Source organism: Pyxicephalus adspersus, chromosome 9 (assembly GCF_032062135.1).
Source record: "Pyxicephalus adspersus chromosome 9, UCB_Pads_2.0, whole genome shotgun sequence".
NCBI classification, from domain to species: domain Eukaryota; kingdom Metazoa; phylum Chordata; class Amphibia; order Anura; family Pyxicephalidae; genus Pyxicephalus; species Pyxicephalus adspersus.
Window position 1 is genome coordinate 21,128,985 of NC_092866.1, and position 19,072 is coordinate 21,148,056.

The following is a 19,072-nucleotide window of genomic DNA, read 5'->3' on the forward strand; positions in this document are numbered from 1 at the left end:
TCCACAGCTGTGCAGCCTCAAATGTCTGGACCAAGGTGGATGAAATCTTTCTATATCTTTTCTTGGAAACCGCAGTACATCACATGTTTAGTCAGTTTTTGAGTCTTTAGATGGGAATATTAGTAATTGGACAACAGTTCTGTCAACAGCTGTTTCTAGTGTCTAGTTAGTTTTTGTGTAGCATTTGAAATACAAACCTATTGCTGTGTCATTTTTCTTGAGTATAAACTTTTTCCTTATTCATTTTAATACTAATTTTCCTTGCAGTATTGTTTCCGCTCATTTCTTCTGAGCACTTTTTGTACCTTCCGAAGCCTATTCCTGGGCAGTGAAAGTAAAGTAGCACTGATGAACCTATTGGCTCCTGTGCTGTGTTTTTTTTCTCACACTCCAGGTTTGCTTGATAGGGACTGCAAAAGGCTGATTTAGGGTCAAATTTATGTACGTGCATTTAAAATAAAATAATGATTACTGAACTGCTTTATCTGATCTGGCTAGTTCAGCAATAAACTGAAACGGACTTTAGATGACATTTATTATTTCTGCTCAGGGACTGACCTTAGCCCAGTCTGTAGCAGAAGCATATAACGGTGAGATAGCAGCAAGAAGGTAACAGTGCTATAAGGACCAATCAGTACTTCCTCTTTAGCCAAAGCAATAAAGTGAGGTCACAGCAAGACTAAACAGGCTATAGGGACCAGTCTGTTCCCCCTCTGTAGCAGGAGCATCAATGTGAGATCAAAGCAAGGAAGGAATTGTGCCATAAGGACCAGGTTTTGCTATGGGATCAAGAACATAAAAAGCAACATTGTTCATTATCTTCATACTGCATACTTTTACCTTGGTTCCCTAGCTTTGGATTTATTACTTTTATTTAGAATTATATGAAGAAAAAAACAATAAACTGTGTAGCTGACTGCCCTAGGAAATTGCCATTGCAGATCTTCTTGAGGGTTTGCTGAACATCCCTGCTTATTTCTTGGAGAGTGCACCAGGAAGGGATCAGCTGGATGAGAGCCACTGTAACAACAGTGACCAGCTTTCTACTAGATCAGTGTTTCTCAAACTTTGCAACATCATGTAATCCTTGAAATAACTTTGTGTTTGGGAAACCCATATTATAATTACTTTGTCCACAATACATTAGTGTCTTACATTGCTTGGCCAGTGGGGTTAATGTCACCCTTTTTAAGCATACGAATAGCCAAAATGATCATTGGTGTCAGTTGGACTGACCTGAGAGGAACAATATGCTCATAGCTCAAGGAACCACTGTTTTTTTTTCTGCTACATTATGTAGTTTTGCTGTGTTTCTTGCCTTGTTGGTGTTCTGATCCTGAACCTTAACCTTTAATACTTTATTTAACTCAGAATTCAGCAATGGCAGCTTATATCACCTTTCAGTAATAGGTCATAATTAAAGCTACAGTTGAGGCTGATAATTTATTAAAAAAAAAATGTTTGCACTTCTGTTTTACTAAAACAATTAAACATTTTAATGCAAATATATATGCACTATAAGTACTTGAATTTGTCTCAATCAGTCAATTACCCTGCACAGGCCGGCTATAGGAGCTAGTCAATTCCCTTGATGTCTGAAAATATGCGATCTGGTGGATTGATTAGAGGGATGACCTCATAAGGTTTCTGCTGCTCATTTATTGTCTGGTATGTAGACAGGAACAAGTGTTCATGGCCAAGCTTTACTGCTGCTATTGCTGTGGACATCAAGAACCAGGCTGCCTTTTCTAGACCACAAAACTGACATACAAAGCCTTGCAAAAATTCACATATACTTATTTACAGCTTTCCCTGGTTTTAGGTTTCTTTGTGTGCCTTTTAAATTGCAGGATTCTTCTTTTGTCTAAGGCAGTGAAAGGTCTTCAAATCCATTGGATTGTTCAGAAGTACAATTGTGGGCTAAGTACCGGAGGCTTAATGAATATCTATTGATACTGATTCTTGCAGTGAATTAACCTAGGAAGATGAAGTCCTGATCACTTACAAGCTTCGCCTTGGAGGTCTGGGGCTGAGTACAACAGTCCAGTGCCAAGTGCATATTACTGCTTGTGACCTTCACTTGGAAGACTCACTATTTTCTTTGTCCTGGTGTCAGTGACACTGAAAGTGAGTGAATATTTTTAAAGAATAAACTTGTATATCCATCTATATGTGTATGTGGTGTACAAAATGTCAGCTTTCTTAAAGCAGTAAAAGGCTTTTCTACATGTACAACTTTGTATTTATTTATTTTTTCTCCAAAAAATCCCTATGCAGAGTAGATCCAAAATAGTTCCTAATCTTCTTCGGTGTTGGGGGCAGTTTGTTCACAGAACTGTTATTGAATTTATATTGCCTGTTGCCAAAAATCTGGAAGATAATTTTCTGTTTGTAAACTTTCGTATTCTTCCCCAGAAGCAGACATCGGACAGAAGACAAGGGCAAGTTCCTGGTCTATTGTGATTCTTGGAGCTTTCATGCGTCTGTACTTTTATCTGTTGAGAGTGGAAAATGTCTTTCAATCAGCTAATGATATAAGAAGTCTGCACAGTCTAAAGGGATATATTTGGGAACAAAGTGTATTTTCATTTGTGGTGTTAGTACATGCCAAGTAATGTAGGTAATGGCAAAAAAACAAAACATATGTATGGTAGGAGCACATTTTTCAGGTTTTATCCCTTTGAAGACCCTGCAAGTACAGAACTATGTCTGGTGTTAACAGAACGCAGTGGCAAAACAATATTTTATTGAATGAAGTGTTGTAAACCCCACTCAGTGTTCTTTGCTAAACTGCACAACCACACCTACTATCAGAAATCGACTATATAATTCTAATTATTAAGCCTTATTTTTCTGTAGTCCAACATAAAAACTAGAAAAGATATCGTTAAGATAACTCGGGAAGGCTGGGTCTCCTCCAGCTTTGAACAGGCTGCGTACTGAAGCAAATGAAGCATTCTTTAGCTTTTCTTTGCTTTAGTCACAGAACACATAGGGCAATACAATAAATAAAATAAACCTTGCTCATTTACTTTTAACGGAAAGACTGGCTTTTGAAGCAAGTGGTGACTGGACTGAACGGTGGAAAGGGCACACGGCAGTTGCAAATTGTTCAATAAAAAAAAACATACTGAATGTATTGAAAATCTTTAAAACCAGGACATTTGCTAATAGATTGGGACCTAATAATAGATCCAATAAAAAAAATGGACTTTCCCTATCAATATTCAATCCAGCCGGTGAGTGATAAGTAGCTGCACAGCTCTAATTGCGTCAAGCAGTTGAAATCTAGGAGGTGGAAGCAATCCGAATGATCTTGCTGAAATCAGTTTGATATCCGTGGTGTAATTAGATTAGATTTTTTTGCAGGAAAATATTGATTGTTTGCTCGAAGAAGCATAAAAATATTATTGTATGCCCAGTGTAAGCCCAGTTTTCGATTTCACTGATTAGCACCCCCACCCGGTTTAATTTTAGGACTTTTCTCACCATCCCAGATATAAATGTGCAGACAGGTACACCCCCTCCTTCCCTAGTCTGTATATTTGCCTGCTCAGCTTATCTTCTAGGAATGGATATTATCCTTGTCTGCAGCTTATTGTCAACAAGCACAAATGTTCCCTCGAAATGTTTATGGAAAAATAAACCCTCCGATACACATGGTTGCGTTCCAGACTCTGTAATTTAAATCTTTCTTTTTGCAGGAAGAAGTAGGTTGTGCTCTGGCTTGTTTTATAATTGTTTTGTTTTTTTTAGTTCTATTGTTACTGAGAGCTGACTAATAGTTTACAGTTTCCCATGTTCAGCAGAACAACTTTGTATGCATGGAGTTTGTATGTTCTCCTGTGTTCACAGATTTCCTGGTGGTCCTGGTGTATAATATGTATGTCTGAATAATTGGATTTTAAGGTCTATGGCCCCAGGTCTAACCTCCGTTTACTTTATCCCCTAAATTCTTTGACTTGGTTTCCAGGCTGCTTTAGATAAGTCCAATCCCACCATTTAGCAATTCATTCCTTATTGACTAATAGAAGCTCTTACATTGGATTGTTGTCATAAATCTGCCCTAAGCACTAAGTAGAAGAATAGGGTATATAGACGGTGTAGCCAGAATCGAGAACACCTATGGCTTACCAATACTATTGACCATAATTTTAGTTCACTTTTACATTAAAACCCCCACATTGTTCTTCGTGTAGGAAAGGGAACATCTGCAGGTGCTCTTTGTTTATTTCAAAAATAGAGTACAGACAGACAAGGGAAAAGTAATTAACATGTAGGCAGTATGGATGGTTCTTCACTATTACACCTTCATATATTAGGCAGTTGTGAATAGATAAATAGAACTCTTGCCATCAAGTCAGTTGATGGTTGAGAAGACTCTATAATCACATTTTCTTTCTTTTCACATATAGGTACAGCTACATGATTGACAATGTAATCCTGTTGATTACTGGCACCCTGCACCAGCGCTCTATTTCTGAACTTGTGCCCAAATGCCATCCTTTGGGAAGCTTCGAGCAGATGGAAGCTGTAAACATCGCCCAGACACCTGCAGAATTGTACAACGCCATTCTTGTTGACACTCCTCTAGGTAAGAATGAGTCAAGATTTATGTTATAAACACATATATATGTACAAAACTGAATGAGTTGTTTCCTAATCAAAAATATATTCTAATAGAAACACTAAAATAAAGGGGTGGGGTGGGTGACCTTTAATGGGATATGACCAAAATGATGCTACCATTTGGAAGGGCTTCAAGTAGACACGAGGAACCTATATTTTAATGCCTTTAGAGAATATTCTAAAAGAGTCTTGAACAATGTGTTTGGAAAACCAATTTGAATTTCACACCATAGCATGTCTTTTACCCTGCATCCTAGTTATTAGTTATCTATTAAGTTGCATTCCTTATAAATATTTTCTTTGTATTTCTGTGGCTGTGCTTTGTAACATGCATCACAGGTAAAGAATATATTTACAGTTTGGTTTGTATTTAGGGTGCTTTTACCACATTCACCTAGGAAATATAAAAAAGTTTATTTTTTTAATTTTATGTACGGCTCAAATACAATAAAAATAAACTCACCGTGAACCTCTATCCAGGACGTCATTTCTTTTTACATGTAAGAGAAAGTAAATATAAAACTCCCATTTAATATTTATATACTCAATGTAAATTCCTAAATTGATTTTTAAATGACATCCAGCATTTTTACTAGCTTCCTGCTATCCCCTGCATAATAGCATTCAGATTTAGAGAGAAAAGCACAGCACTTAAAGCCAGTTAAACTTTACCATGTCGTGCAGAGCCATGAATATACCAAATGGAGCTTGCTGATTTAAAGAGAGCGCAGAAATGACTTTATTGTTGTTATTGTTTTATTGTGTTTTTTTTTTTTTTTTTTAAGCAAAGCAGTCTTTGAAAAAAATGTTTCTGCAGTGGAGAAATAGAAACTATCAGGACCCTATCATAGTCTTGATTGGAAAACTGGTTAATTATAATTTTACATTTTTTCCACATCATAAATTTTACAAATCTTTAATTTTTAAATGTGTGTTTATTAGTTTGCCTACACCTTAAGTATTAATGTGATCTCTTTTTTCCTGAACAAACCAGAGTGTCATCATGTTTCATTGTAGGTGCATTTCCCTGCTTATTCTTTTATAGGAGTTGTACACAGGCCCTAAAAACTGTTTGCCATTACCAGCTCTGGAGCTAGCATAAGTTTTAAGAAGGGTCTTCTATGTATATGGGGGGTGGTTCCCAACTTGGGGTCCACTGTCACTGGTAAGGGGACACCCCAAGAGGCCACAGAAAGTGGCAAACGGAGGAGCATAGGCTTTGCTGTCTGTGTCCTCGCTCCTCTTCCTCCTGCTCCTAATTTTCCTTCACAACGCAATACACTACAACAGTAGGAGAAAATAATGGATTGGCAATATCTACTGCTCCAATGATAGTAAAGGAGGGGAACAGTGCAGCCTGGGACCCATGGTTCTGGATGGCTGCCCAGAAGAAGGGGCAAGTGTGGCTGTAGACTTTGGAAATCCCAGGGCCAGAGAGGAAGTGCTCTACAGAGGAGAGAGAGAAGATGGCAGATCTCGTCTCCAGGTGACATAGGAGATGGGTAGAGAGGACAGACCGAGGGTGATGGGAGGTGGCCAACAGGAAACAATATGTAGTTCAAAGATTTTATTGAAAAATTTTCAAAAAAGTAAATTATAGTAGTTGTATTGTAAACAAAAAAGGTATATGTAAAGATATAACAAAACAAATATTCTGCCCTTTTACAAAATAAAACGTCTTGTATACGGTAACAACAGATACTAAAATTTTATTTTCAGCTGAAGACAAATCAAAAGAACAAAACCTCAATGAAACTGAAATGACATTTATACAGTTATTTAGGAGAGCAGCAACAGTCCAAAAAACGAAATATGGCATCAAAATAAACAGAAAAAGAATAGTGTGACATCTATTCAAACAGAAAAGAGACATAATTTATGGCATTGTCAATTATGCAGAAAAGTTTCTTCAATAAGAAGTTAAATATATTCGAACCAAAAACAATATGTATAGGGTGAAAATGAATACCTGGCATGGGTACCACTTAGGGGTGGGGGGGGGGCATTTGGGAGAGGGCAAGAACAGAAAAGAACGTAAGATTTAAATATACTAAAGGGTTCTTACGGAAAGATTAATATTGAGTGTAGGCTATCCACGGGTCCCAAGTCTTAAAAAATTTAAACTGGAAACGATATGTTGGGAAAATATGGGAGGAATGCTTTCTGCCTTAGAAATTTCAATTTCCTGCTAACAGGTATATTCTTAAAAAAAATCAATCCCACAGAGCAGTCTATCTGTTGGTAGGTTTCTTCCATCGGGTCTCGCGTCGTCCTGGTATCCGTCTTCGGCCCGGCACAGGAAGAGCACCAGGCGCTGACATCTTCCCCTCTTTTCTTCTGGGTTCTTCTTCCTGCTTCACCTGATCTAGCACTATGCAGGCGCAAGATCGGGTGACGTAGATTGGAGAAAAAAATTCTGTGCATGCGTGAGATTTACATTTTTTTTAATTGATGAAAGAGCGCTCCTTCTGCGCATTCCCAAGATGCTCAGCCATGAGCAGAAGGAGCAGCCAAATGCCTCCCAGGTTGCGTGACCTAGGTATCCCTGGAGGCTCTGCGCTCCTATTCATTCTTGATCGCCTCGGCAGTGGCAGTACTGCACCCTTTACACTTTAAGTACTACAGGTATATAGTAATATATAAATAATTCTTATGGAATGCTCTAAAAATGCTGTACCAATTGATACATTTAAACTTAAAACAAGGTAAGAGTTCCAGATGAATCCAGATTGGTTGCCTTGATTTTTGCCTTTTTATAGCCTGTTATTCATAATCTTCACTTTGACAATGTGTTTTCAGCTGCATTCTTCCAAGACTGCATATCAGAACAAGACCTTGATGAAATGAACATTGAAATTATAAGGAACACTCTGTACAAGGTAAGTAAAGAGTTGGCCTCGGCTAAAGAAAGACTTGCATTATATTTAGGTAGCTGTAAGAACGTGGATTAAAGTGTAATCCTGCTTGATTATCCTAGGTATCATCACTGTTTAAGAAAAGAACCATAACAATCATCAAATAAAAAGCTAATATTTACACAGATTGTGCAGTAGTCTCTCCTCAACAGGTTTCTCAATATTTAAAGAATAGTGTGATGATAGAAGAACTTAAATGCAAGTGGGAAAACTCTTCTTGCTTATTTACATAAAAGTGCTAAACATGAACAAATAATTCTCTTTAAAAGCAACTGCAAATCTATATATTAGATTTCCACAATTTCTATGCGGGCAAAGGCTGCTAAAATTAGGGATATAGGGCAGTAGTTTAAGTGTGCAGTTTCGTATTTTCAGATAAAACAATGTTATATTTTATTCTGAGAAAGTGGTAGCTTCATAAAGGTATGTTTCATACTCCTGGGTAAAACTAAAGGACTTTTTAGGAACCATGTCAAACCTCCATAGGTAGGTAATAACTCCTCTAAAATTCCCTCCAGGCAAGTTGTGCCAGGAGGGTGGTAATTGCTGCATCTGAGTACCTAATTATGAAAGTCTCAATATTAGTTACAGTATGCAGAAATAAAGTTATGCCTATACACAAGCAAAAAGCAGATATTCACACAAGGTTTAAATGTTTACTTCAAAATGGTAAGATCCCTATGGTAGGTGTAACCAGATTTAAAATACAAAGGCACTTTAGTGTTAAATTGTCTTTATTTATCTGAATGTGTTTGCTGTGCATCATACACGTTCAGTGATTGAACTATATCTGTGTATGGTATTTTTTTCAGTAAAAAAATGTCTCTAATGTCATCTTTTATGTTTGACTTTTAGGCCTATTTAGAATCCTTCTACAAATTCTGCAAAGGATTAGGAGGAACTACTGCAGATGCCATGTGTCCCATCCTGGAGGTATATGTACACTCTAAATAAATAAAGTTTGTGACTAGAGAAAATAAACTCTGGAAGCTATGTCCAGGAAAGCAAGCAGAGGGAAAAAGCTTGTCACTAGTGTTGCCTACCTGTAGCTTACTTTTCCCCCAATTACTGACTTATCGTGTCTTTCATTTACATAATTCCTTACATATCCCATATATAAAACCCTATGGACATAGTTGATCCAGGGAAGGTTTAAAAAAAACCCCTGGTACAATTTGCTCCAACAGGAGGAAAAAATTCCTTCCTGATTCCATGAGGCAATCGGATGTTCCCTGGATTAACAGTCACTGTTATCTTTACTTTAAAGCTTTAATACTCCGTTTTATTCTGTGCTTCATGTCAAGAATCCAGCTTTATCCTAAAGCAATGTATAGTAGTTGCTGAAACTACTTCCTAAGGGAGCCGATTCCACATTTTTACAGACCTTACAGTGAAGAATCCCTTTCTTATATAGAGATTAAATTTATTTTTCTCCAGATGCAAAGAGTGCCCTCTTGTTCTGTGTAATGACCTTAAAGTGAATAATTGGGAAGAGAGTTCCCTATATGGACCATTTACATATCTATACAGGGTGATCATATCCCCCCTTAGTTTAGTTGCCCTTCTCTGCACTCTCTTCAATCCCACAATGTCCTTTTTGTGAACAGGAGCCCAAAACTTCCAGATGACGTCTGACCAATGCCTAGAATTCCCAGACACTCTCATATAAAAGGGAGTAAATTGATATTTTTTAGAAGAATTTAAACTGCTTAAGCATATTCACGATTTCTGTAACAATAGGATAGCAAATTTTCACTTTTTGAGGTCCACATTTAGTCTATATCTCCCTGGCAGCTTGGCCTGTATTTTGGTTGTGTTGTAGATGGTGACAATGAGCTGCTTAGTCTTAGATACCTTTATGTTCACCTATGTTTTATAGCTTGCGTCAGTAAACCCAGAACCTGGGTGAATATGGTGTCAGAGTATACCAAACACAACTCTGAATTACACAGTTTCCTCTCTATAGATGACAGTTTGTATTAGGTGCATGGGCTTTAAATGGTGGTTTGCTGGAACATGGTAAAACTATAACATTTAGGGATGCATAAAACATTTACACACTGCACAAGTCAATGTTTGCAAGGGTCTTACATAAATGTTCTTAGTATTATTGTGTACACTGTGATAATTTTTTACATAAATGTGGTAACAATTTTTAAGGTTTGGGCCACTTTTAGCTGTAAAAATGGTTGCATAATATACCTGTAAAGAAAACAATAAAAAAAAGTCCACATAGATACTCACATTTTTATGATCCGTTAATAACCTGGGGGAGAGGGGCTTATGTTTACATTTGCCAATCATTGCTTCCTTTATTAGAAAACAGATGTCACATATTTCAGTGCTGTAAATGTGACTCGCCTTCCTCAAACCACAATATTTTATATTGTTTCTAGTTTGAAGCTGACCGCCGGGCATTTATAATCACAATTAATTCATTTGGCACCGAGCTTTCCAAAGAAGACCGCGCCAAGCTGTTCCCACACTGCGGGAAATTGTACCCTGAAGGCCTGGCCCAGTTGGCGAGAGCTGATGACTATGAGCAGGTCAAAGCAGTAGCGGACTATTACCCAGTAAGTAAATGTTACTGTCTGCTCTTTCTACTTCTATTTCCAATCTGATGATTTGTAACAGCTGAAGCTATTTTATAACTGAGCAGTAACTTGTAGCATGCTTTTGGAAATTTACATTCATTTAAGTGTAAGCTACCTAAAGGTGAACACCAAGAATTAATTGTATTCACAAACAAAACTACGTGCTATGTTTGGGAAATTTTGGGAAGCTGTTTTCACTCCTAAGTATCATCTTGGAGGAGATGATACTTTTTAGGAGTATAGATCCTTCATCTGTCAGCAGAACAGTAGCCAAACTCTAGAATTTGTTCTAACAATAAGCACAACCAGTTGCATTAATTGTAGATAAATTCAGTAGTTGGTATTTGAGTTATGTGCATCAGTACAGGAACTACTTCTGTACTAGGACATGTTTCAGTTCGGTCTTACAGCCAGGCAATGCTGTCCAGAAGATTTATTTTATGTGGGCTTATTTATTAATAAACTCATCCCTATGATTACCATAAATTAGCTTTGCAAGGGATTTTAAACCCTAACCACCCTTAGCTTGTGGCCTATGCAATATTAACTGTGTAAGCTGCTAGCCCTTTCTCTCTCACCTCTTTTTTGATTGGCTAGCTACATTCTAAAATTCTCACAATCACATAATTTTTCTCCTTTTTTTCTCCCCCTCTTTTTAGGAATACAAACTGCTGTTTGAAGGTGCAGGAAACAATCCCGGTGATAAAACCTTGGAAGACAGGTTCTTTGAACATGAGGTAAGTATATGCTGAGCAAAGCCATGTCTCTACCCTGCCCCTCGGAGCACACAGCTGTGCTCACGCAGCATTGTGTCTAGTGAGGTAGACCCATTAAGTTTTGGCAGAGCCATGCTCCAACCTCTTTCTGATTCTTCATTAAGTGCACAAAGAAACTGATGAGATCCAGATGAACGTTTTTAGCTATGTCTGTGCTTGGCCCTCAGATCATGTCTCTTTTTTCATATGGTTTTCTACTAAGAAAACTTATTTTTTTGGTCATTACTCCATTTTGTCATGGTATAAAATAATCCATCTGCAGCTTTGCTGACTGCAGCTTTTTTTTTTTTCCTGCAAGTATTATGTGTCCGTTCTGACCATTTGTAAGCAGTTTGTCTTTAACACCTGCAATGTATGAAGGTCAGGATCTGCTGGAAGACTTCTCGGGGCTATACATGCTCATTACCTCTCCTTTATGATTTAATCTTGACTCTGCTGTAGGCACAGAACTCTAACACCTCTATGCAGCCTGGTTTAATCGGTGAAATGACTTTAGACAGGCTCTGGAGGTTTGTGCTATATTCATTGTGGAAAGGTTTTTTAGCATCACTGATTACTATGTAAACAGTGTTTAGGTTTGGTCGTTGTTTTGTTGCCAACTGTACATTCTGTTAATCCGGTGCATTATGCTTGTTGGTTATTGTATGAGGTTCTGTGTTTTCTCAAAATGTTTCACCCAGAATGCACACCTATTGCTCAATACATGGGTGAGCCTTCAGTAGGCAGTTTTGTTTTATTCTGAATCTAAACCAATACCAGAGAATTATGTTCTGATTAGGAGCAAGCAATCATTTCAAACGATTGTTCAGTCATCAGAAATGATTTTATGCACTTTTGCGAAGTGATCCCCCAATATCTATCATATGATTTTCCAATGATCAAAACATTCATTGAAGACATTTTCTGAATGATAAATTCCCTTCATCAAGGCAGCAGTTCTATTAAACATCACATTATTTATGTGTGGAGAGAACTCTGAATTTATTCACTTTGCCTAATAGTGGTTTAGGTATTATGTAGTCACAGCCATGTAGTTTGTACACATCATATAAATAGATTTTTTTTATTAGCTTTGAATGAAATCAGTGCTTTCAGATAAAGGTAATGTACTTTAAGAAATCACAAGAAAATTTGGCCTACAGTAGATGCAATAGGATACTGTGGAAATAGTAAGTACACCCTTAGCCCAGTTTACCTTTTGAAGTCATTCTGTGGTGGATTCGGTAGTGTGTTTTGGATCATTGTTGTGCTACAAGATTTATTTCTTTTTTGATGACCTGACAATTCTCATCAAGCACACACTGGTTCATTCCGTTAATATGACCTAACAGTTTTGTTTGTGCTTTAGTTATTTCAAAGTTAAGTCATTAACTGCGTTTTCACGATCTGTCCATTTCCTGTACAGGTGATAAGATCTCCTTGGATAGCCTTGCAGTGCTCAGAAAAGAATGAAAGGGTTCTTTTGAGTGACTCCGTTATAAAAAAAAGGTTTAAGGTGTTTGTTATTTATGGTCACATAATATAAAGTCTCCAGTCTACACTCTGTGGTCACAGTAATATAAAATTTCTAGTTATAGAAATGACTGGGGAATCAGACTAGCTCACTTAGACTTAAATAGGACAGAATGAAGGTGTTTCCAAATCTGTTGAAAAGATTGCAACGAGAAACTAGTATCAGAAACCCATGTACAATCCTGACAATCAACAGGAAAGTCAACAAAGTACCATTATTTCAGCAAAAAACACTTTTATTAATAATCAGCAGTTTATCAATGAACTGGTGATCTGTATAGTTTACCAGCGTTTTCAGATTGCGTTCACTTTTAAATGTAGCAAACTCTGTAGGCGAAAATGGAGACCAGGTGTTTGTTTCTATGAAACTAATCACCACTTTTTTTCAAATGAGGGGGCATTGTGGACACAATGAAAATGGCTGCATGTGTCACTTTTAAAAAAAAAAATATCAAGTGATCTGTTATGTGTTCGCCACTACAGAGTACTTGAATGAGAACACTCAGGATCTCACCTGCCAGTAGCCACCCAGGCTCTGAAAAATGTATTCTAGATATATTTCTCTTTTTTCACAAAATGCAGTATAGTGTTTTGGCCCTTTTTTTCCTGACTTTAACAGACCCACCTTTTCTGTCCACAAATGCATGCTCACCAAGCTTCATCAGCTGCAGTTCTCCTAGTCACACCTGCAGAATACAGACCCATAGACTTCAATAGGACTGTGCTATAGTAACCCTGTAACACAACTTAGAATATATATATTTATATAAACACACACACAGCCAATGGGTTTATATATTATGATTATATATGTGATGCACATTTCAGACATATAACTTATGGGAGGTAAATAAAGACTGAGCAGAAATTTTATTTACACTCAATTAGCATACTTTATTAAGGAAAACTCTTAGAAAGTTTGTAGCACAGTGAAAAATGTACCTCTACCATTATTATTGACAGATGTGTCTTTTAGATCAGGGTTATCCTTAACACCCAACCCATCAGTATATCATAATAAATATAAATAATGTTAATCAGACCTTTTCGTTTAGAACTACAGGGAACAAAACATGAATATTTCCTATCTATGTGGTTAGAATGGAAACAAAGGATGCCCCCACTTTCCGTTAATCACCGCTAGGGGCCAGTCAGTCTCAAATTGTAGCAGCAGATGAAAACTAGTGATCTTGCCGCTGTGCAACGGGTGATTACATCTATAGGATGGCTGGTTTAAAAATTGAACATTTGCAACTTCATTAATATTATTTTTTTTAAAGGTTCTATGTTTTAGAAACTATATAATGGTAGGTGTGGGTTTAGTAACGTTTGGATCTAAAATATATGTTTAAATGTGCCCTAAAAATAAATAAAAACTCTGGTAGGGAAGTAGTTAAAGGACTGCAATTACACCTTCTATGTACGACACACTAAATCTAAAAAAGCAAAGCTCATAAAAGTTCCAGACCCTTTTTGGTAAAGCAGGAAGCAATCTACAATAACCCCTAGCAACAAGTCAGAAAGACACCCGGCAGTCATTAAAATAAGCATGTTCCTCCTAGACAATCGCATTGTTGGATTTCTGATGTTCTTTACGTTGTGCTTTAAATGGCAAATTTAATGTACAGAACGGAAAGCTTTTATCCTCCCCATGAACTTGATTCCATGCCAAACCCCTTCCACCCAATAAAATAGCAATCTATTATGCCAAGGGGGAAGTTGCTTTGCCAAGATTTTAGTGGCTTTGAACTGGTTTTTGCTAGTAAGTAGATATTGTGTCTTTCCGCTAATTAAAGTGCTGACAGAGACCGGTCTTTATGCATTAAACATTAACAGGTTGATATGATCCTGGGGTTTGTGCCAAATTTCATTGTAATTAAACTGTGCCGTTTTTACGTGATCAAAAACATGATATACACACATTGTTTGTGTTCATTTCTTCAAAAACCAGAGCAAGTCGGAGGAAAGTTTTTTAAACAGTAGATAAATATTTATGTGCACAATAAAACATGTTTTATCTGCCTTTAACAAATTGGTCTATGTTTAGGGATGGATAATTATGACTTATCTCAATGATTGTCGTACTCAGCAAACTTCTGCACTTGTGAATCTTGGATGTTCCAACATCTCCTGTCACATTCTAAACAATGCAATAGAATATACAAAGCCAACAGATAATAGATTCAGCAGATGTGCAAACTTTGAAACTCAAGTGCACAGATCACACCATTTGAATCCCAAAAAGGTATTCTATGACAGGTGGTTTAACTCCCTGTCTACCAAAAATGTAAATGTCCTTAAACCTTTTTGTGCAGCTGCCATAACTACTGCTGCACAAACGGTGAAAAAGCGCATTGCTTTAATAAATGAATTATTTCACAGCCAAGTAAATTAATAAACTGCAAAGATTTTAAAGTATCTCCTGTTGACAATTCGGCTTTATTTACACTGGAGGTGAGTTTACCACTTCCTCACGCTACATCTAGCATTTACAACGGCCCCATAGAGAATGAATAGGGGCGACAGTGAGCAATACTCTTCTTAGGAACCAGCGCTGCAATGTGAGTGAACAAGCAGCTTGCAAGGTGTCATGCAGAATCGCTTGATCCTGTTGCAGGCCTGAACCTTCACTTTTGGGTACAGCATTTCACTATTTTGCAGACACATGCAACTCTGTAGCCTAACTATTTTGCTGTTTTCTGGACACAGTCTCATCTGTTATATTTAACTCAAGAAACGGAATTATATTTAGTTTGTGTTCACCTACATCCATAAATAATAATTAAACATATATTAAAACCATATTACAGCCATACCTTTCATATTACACAGGCTCCTTTCTTGTACCAAAATGTTTTTTTCAGATGTCAATGCACACTGTGAGCTTCCCAAAGAGTGCATTAAAAGTTGTGGCGTATCATATATAGTCCCTTGGCTTGGGAAAATCCAGCATCATTTAGCCCAGTGTTCCCCAATCCCCGAGCTAACTGGTGCCGATCTGTGGCTGGGGAGTTGGAGGATGCAAATGACAGGAGGCAAAAGTGCCAGCAGCGGTAGCACCAGCAGCCCCTAAAGCTAGAGACAGTGTGACAGCAGAACCGCAACCAGTGGGAGCGCCACCGTCTCTCCTCACACTGCTTACACAGGAGCTGCAAAATGGCAGGTCAATGTATGTAAGGCTTAAAACACAACATACAACCATATGCAAAAATGGTTCCTAACTGCCCCATACAGTTGAATTGGTGATGGCAGAGGACAGGAAGCATGAACACAGACAATGGCAGTGCCAGTGGCTCTTCTTACACTGCTCTGCAGCTAGTCATTGTGACAGTAGCAGTGCGACCAGCGGGAAGGCGGGTGGCCCTCCTTACACAGGAGCAGCCGAGAATGGCAGAGCAATGTTTGTAAGGCTTACACTTCCCTGCCATTCCCAGCAGCAGAATAGCAGAGTAGTGTAAGCTGTACATATACCGGGCCGTGGGAAAATGTTACCGGGTCCTGCTGTCAGAAAGGTTGGGGGCCACTAATTTAGCGCTTTCCTCCTTAGCTTTACCTCCCCAGGACCACTCTTTTCATTCACTAGATTTCATATATGTAGTTTGGATTTTATTGTATTGCTCAAAAATTCTCACTCTTTTTAATGATATTTTGTACATTCTTACATTTTTTTCTCTATGTTCACAGGTGAAGTTAAATAAACTGGCCTTTCTGAACCAATTCCACTTTGGGGTATTTTATGCCTTTGTAAAGCTAAAGGAGCAGGAGTGCCGTAATATTGTATGGATTGCGGAGTGTATCGCCCAGAGGCACCGAGCTAAGATTGACAACTATATTCCTATCTTCTAGAGGGGCATTCCTGCCACATCTCATCAACCACCTCTCCCTTCCCTGCAAACATTTCTTTTGCCTTACAGGCTAAAAAAAATCTGTGGACTGGGTGTGACATCTGATGTTAGGATTCATGAGGCTTTATATAACTGATCATCTGGAGGTTTTGTTTTATTTATAGCTGTTAGTCATAGGTAGTTCTACTCATTTCCTGCAATGCCATCCATCTGGCTATGAAGGAATTAAATAGCCATTAGTCCTATATGTGGAATATCTAATTCTTTATGAAATGTACCAGTACCTGTACAAAACCTGATTTATTTAACATGGTATTTATTTGCTTTGAATGTACTGGTATTTCCTGGTTTTCTGTCATTTTAGGTGTAACAGAATATAGGAATAAGTACAAAATATTATCTGCACCAATGATAACTATATGTATATATGGTATACATTATTAATGTAGATTTCCAAAACATTTACATATAATTCTGATCTGTATGATATTCCATGGCATAGGCACCTAGCCTTTTATGGTTATTGGTTTTTAAAGAGTGTTAAGAAGAACATTCCTGTAAACCAAAAACAATAATTTCACAGCAATATAAAAAGCTGTTTTCTTTTATTCCCTGTTTGTCCTTGTATTTGTACGAAATTTGAGATTTATTGCAGGAAATCTAAATTCAGACAACAATAGCTCTTCCCATACCTCAAAACTATGTTCTAATTAGAAACCTTAATTGTGAATTGATGTCCAGGTATTGTACAATTCATGATGTGAATAGTAAATGTGGGGTTCTCATTTAACCTTCCTAAGAAATGAGTAATATGCAGTTATAGTATATTGTGGTACTGTGTGTGCTTTACAGATGTGCGAATTTATTCTCTTGCATCGACCTCTTACTATTTCTGACTGCTTCTATTCAGATTTATTAAGGAAAACTCAAAAAAAAAGTGAAAGTTTTCTATTAACAAGTTAGTTTACTAACCTAAGGAGTGTTGTCAACACTGGTGCAGCCTGATCTCTCTGCAAGGCTACATGTATAAAATGGAGCTGATGCCGCTTCCAGGGAGGAAGCGTTATTTGTGATGTAGCTGAATGCATTTATGATTACAGCATTGGGACCAGAATGAAGTCTGCCTTATTTCCTGACCTCTACCACCTTATTGGGCAGAAGCAGCACAGATCAGGATTGCGCTATCACCATACACCACCCCATGGGGATCGCTTTAGAATAGTTCTCTTTTAGTCTTAACTTTCTACCTACATAAAAATTAAACATGTTGTTAGGGCAGGTTTCTTTTTATTTTATTCACCTACGCTGTCCGTGAATCATCACCGTTCTCACATCTGACACAGCACAGTACTGCAATAAAAAACCAGGGGAGAAGTTAGCAATGAACTATGAGCACGTGAATGTTCTCAGATGAAGAAGACTTGCAGAGGATGTAAACTTGGTATAAATGATTTTCATCCTAGAGCTTGTTCATTGTGGTCCTTTTTAGAATAGGAACATATTTCTTGTGTTATGTTGTAACTTTATCACTGTATCATACAAGGTGGTTTACACAAATCAAAATGTCACTCCCAGCCAAATATAAATTGTATCACTGGACTGTGGAGTCCGAAGCCACTCTTGGGTACCAGGAGTTGGCAAAAATGTACCGACTTAGACTTTAGGACCTTACAACTAAAACCACTTTTTATTGGCGCATGGACTGATGTGCTGTAACTTCCAGGCTGTAAAGTGGCAGAATAAACAAATCTTACCCACAGGGCGACCCCAGTTGCAGAGGAGGTAAAATTCCCAGCATTCTCTATAAGTGAGAGCTTGCTGGAGGTCCATTCATTGCAGCCTACAAAAGCACCAATTGCTTTTTGTTTCTGGCAACTACGTTAATAATGTGTGTTGCCTCTTTTATCTCACTAGCATATGTTTACTGTACATCTACTTTACATGTTTAAGAAATGACATGACCCTGATTGCCTGAAGGGCTGTGATTTAATCTCCTATATACAGCCATGTTTTAGTGTCCCATTATGTGATCTCATTCCCTGGCTGGCCACCTCCAGAGTGACATTTGAAACTTTTTTTTGTCAGTGTTAAGGAATAGATATTTCTTGAAAAAACTGTTGAATGATTTTCTGTAATTGTGCAATTCATATGTTTTACTATAAATTCTTTATGTAAGTGGATGGAGTTTGCCTAAAATTATGACACTGTATAAATAAATATATATCTTTATGTATATGGTAATAAAATGAATAACTGAATATGTATGCTGTACTGGCATTGTCATTTACTTCTAATATTCTGATTTACTTCGTCTTGATTTAAAAGATTTTTCATATCCCTTTTGTAGCTGTGCTAGTAGGTCTGAGCTGTGCTGACTCCCCATGCAGCTTTACTTATAGCACAGCAACCCATATACGTGAAAGGTCAATATAAAAAAACTTCTGTGCTGTGAAATATTTAATTCTTTTTAATATTTAAGTCTTTTGTGTTTTAAGGATGGCTAGAAAAATATGAAACGACAAAGAAAGTTCCCAGAGCTCCCTTGAAAATATGCTGACCGTTCAGCTGCTGTATGTTCTTTGATTCTTTTTAAAACTTTGTGAGTCAGAAAGAGTAAATAAGAAACAACATTTGTTCTATTCGTAGCAGTAGGGAAGTGCAATGAACAGATCTTGATATCTGGAAAAAGTTAACAAAACCTGCATTTGGCTGTTTTGTTCATTCTACACTCCTTTGTAGGGTTAACCTATAACACATTAGTGCCTTTGTGTTTAAATATAAGATTCAGTAATAATTGTGCT

General features: G+C 37.4%; 1 protein-coding gene across 1 annotated transcript in view; it reads left to right on the plus strand.

The window, feature by feature from the left end:
* Positions 1–18,529, plus strand: part of LOC140338619 (V-type proton ATPase subunit d 1) — a 48,305-nt gene extending 29,776 nt beyond the window's left edge. The window contains exons 3-8 of the mRNA XM_072422901.1: positions 4,416–4,594; positions 7,429–7,508; positions 8,400–8,477; positions 9,941–10,117; positions 10,798–10,875; positions 16,111–18,529. Of these exons, the coding sequence (XP_072279002.1) occupies positions 4,416–4,594; positions 7,429–7,508; positions 8,400–8,477; positions 9,941–10,117; positions 10,798–10,875; positions 16,111–16,272 (754 nt within the window). The 3' untranslated portion in view covers positions 16,273–18,529. The remainder of the gene's footprint in view (positions 1–4,415; positions 4,595–7,428; positions 7,509–8,399; positions 8,478–9,940; positions 10,118–10,797; positions 10,876–16,110) is intronic.
* The last annotated feature ends 543 nt before the right edge of the window (positions 18,530–19,072 follow it).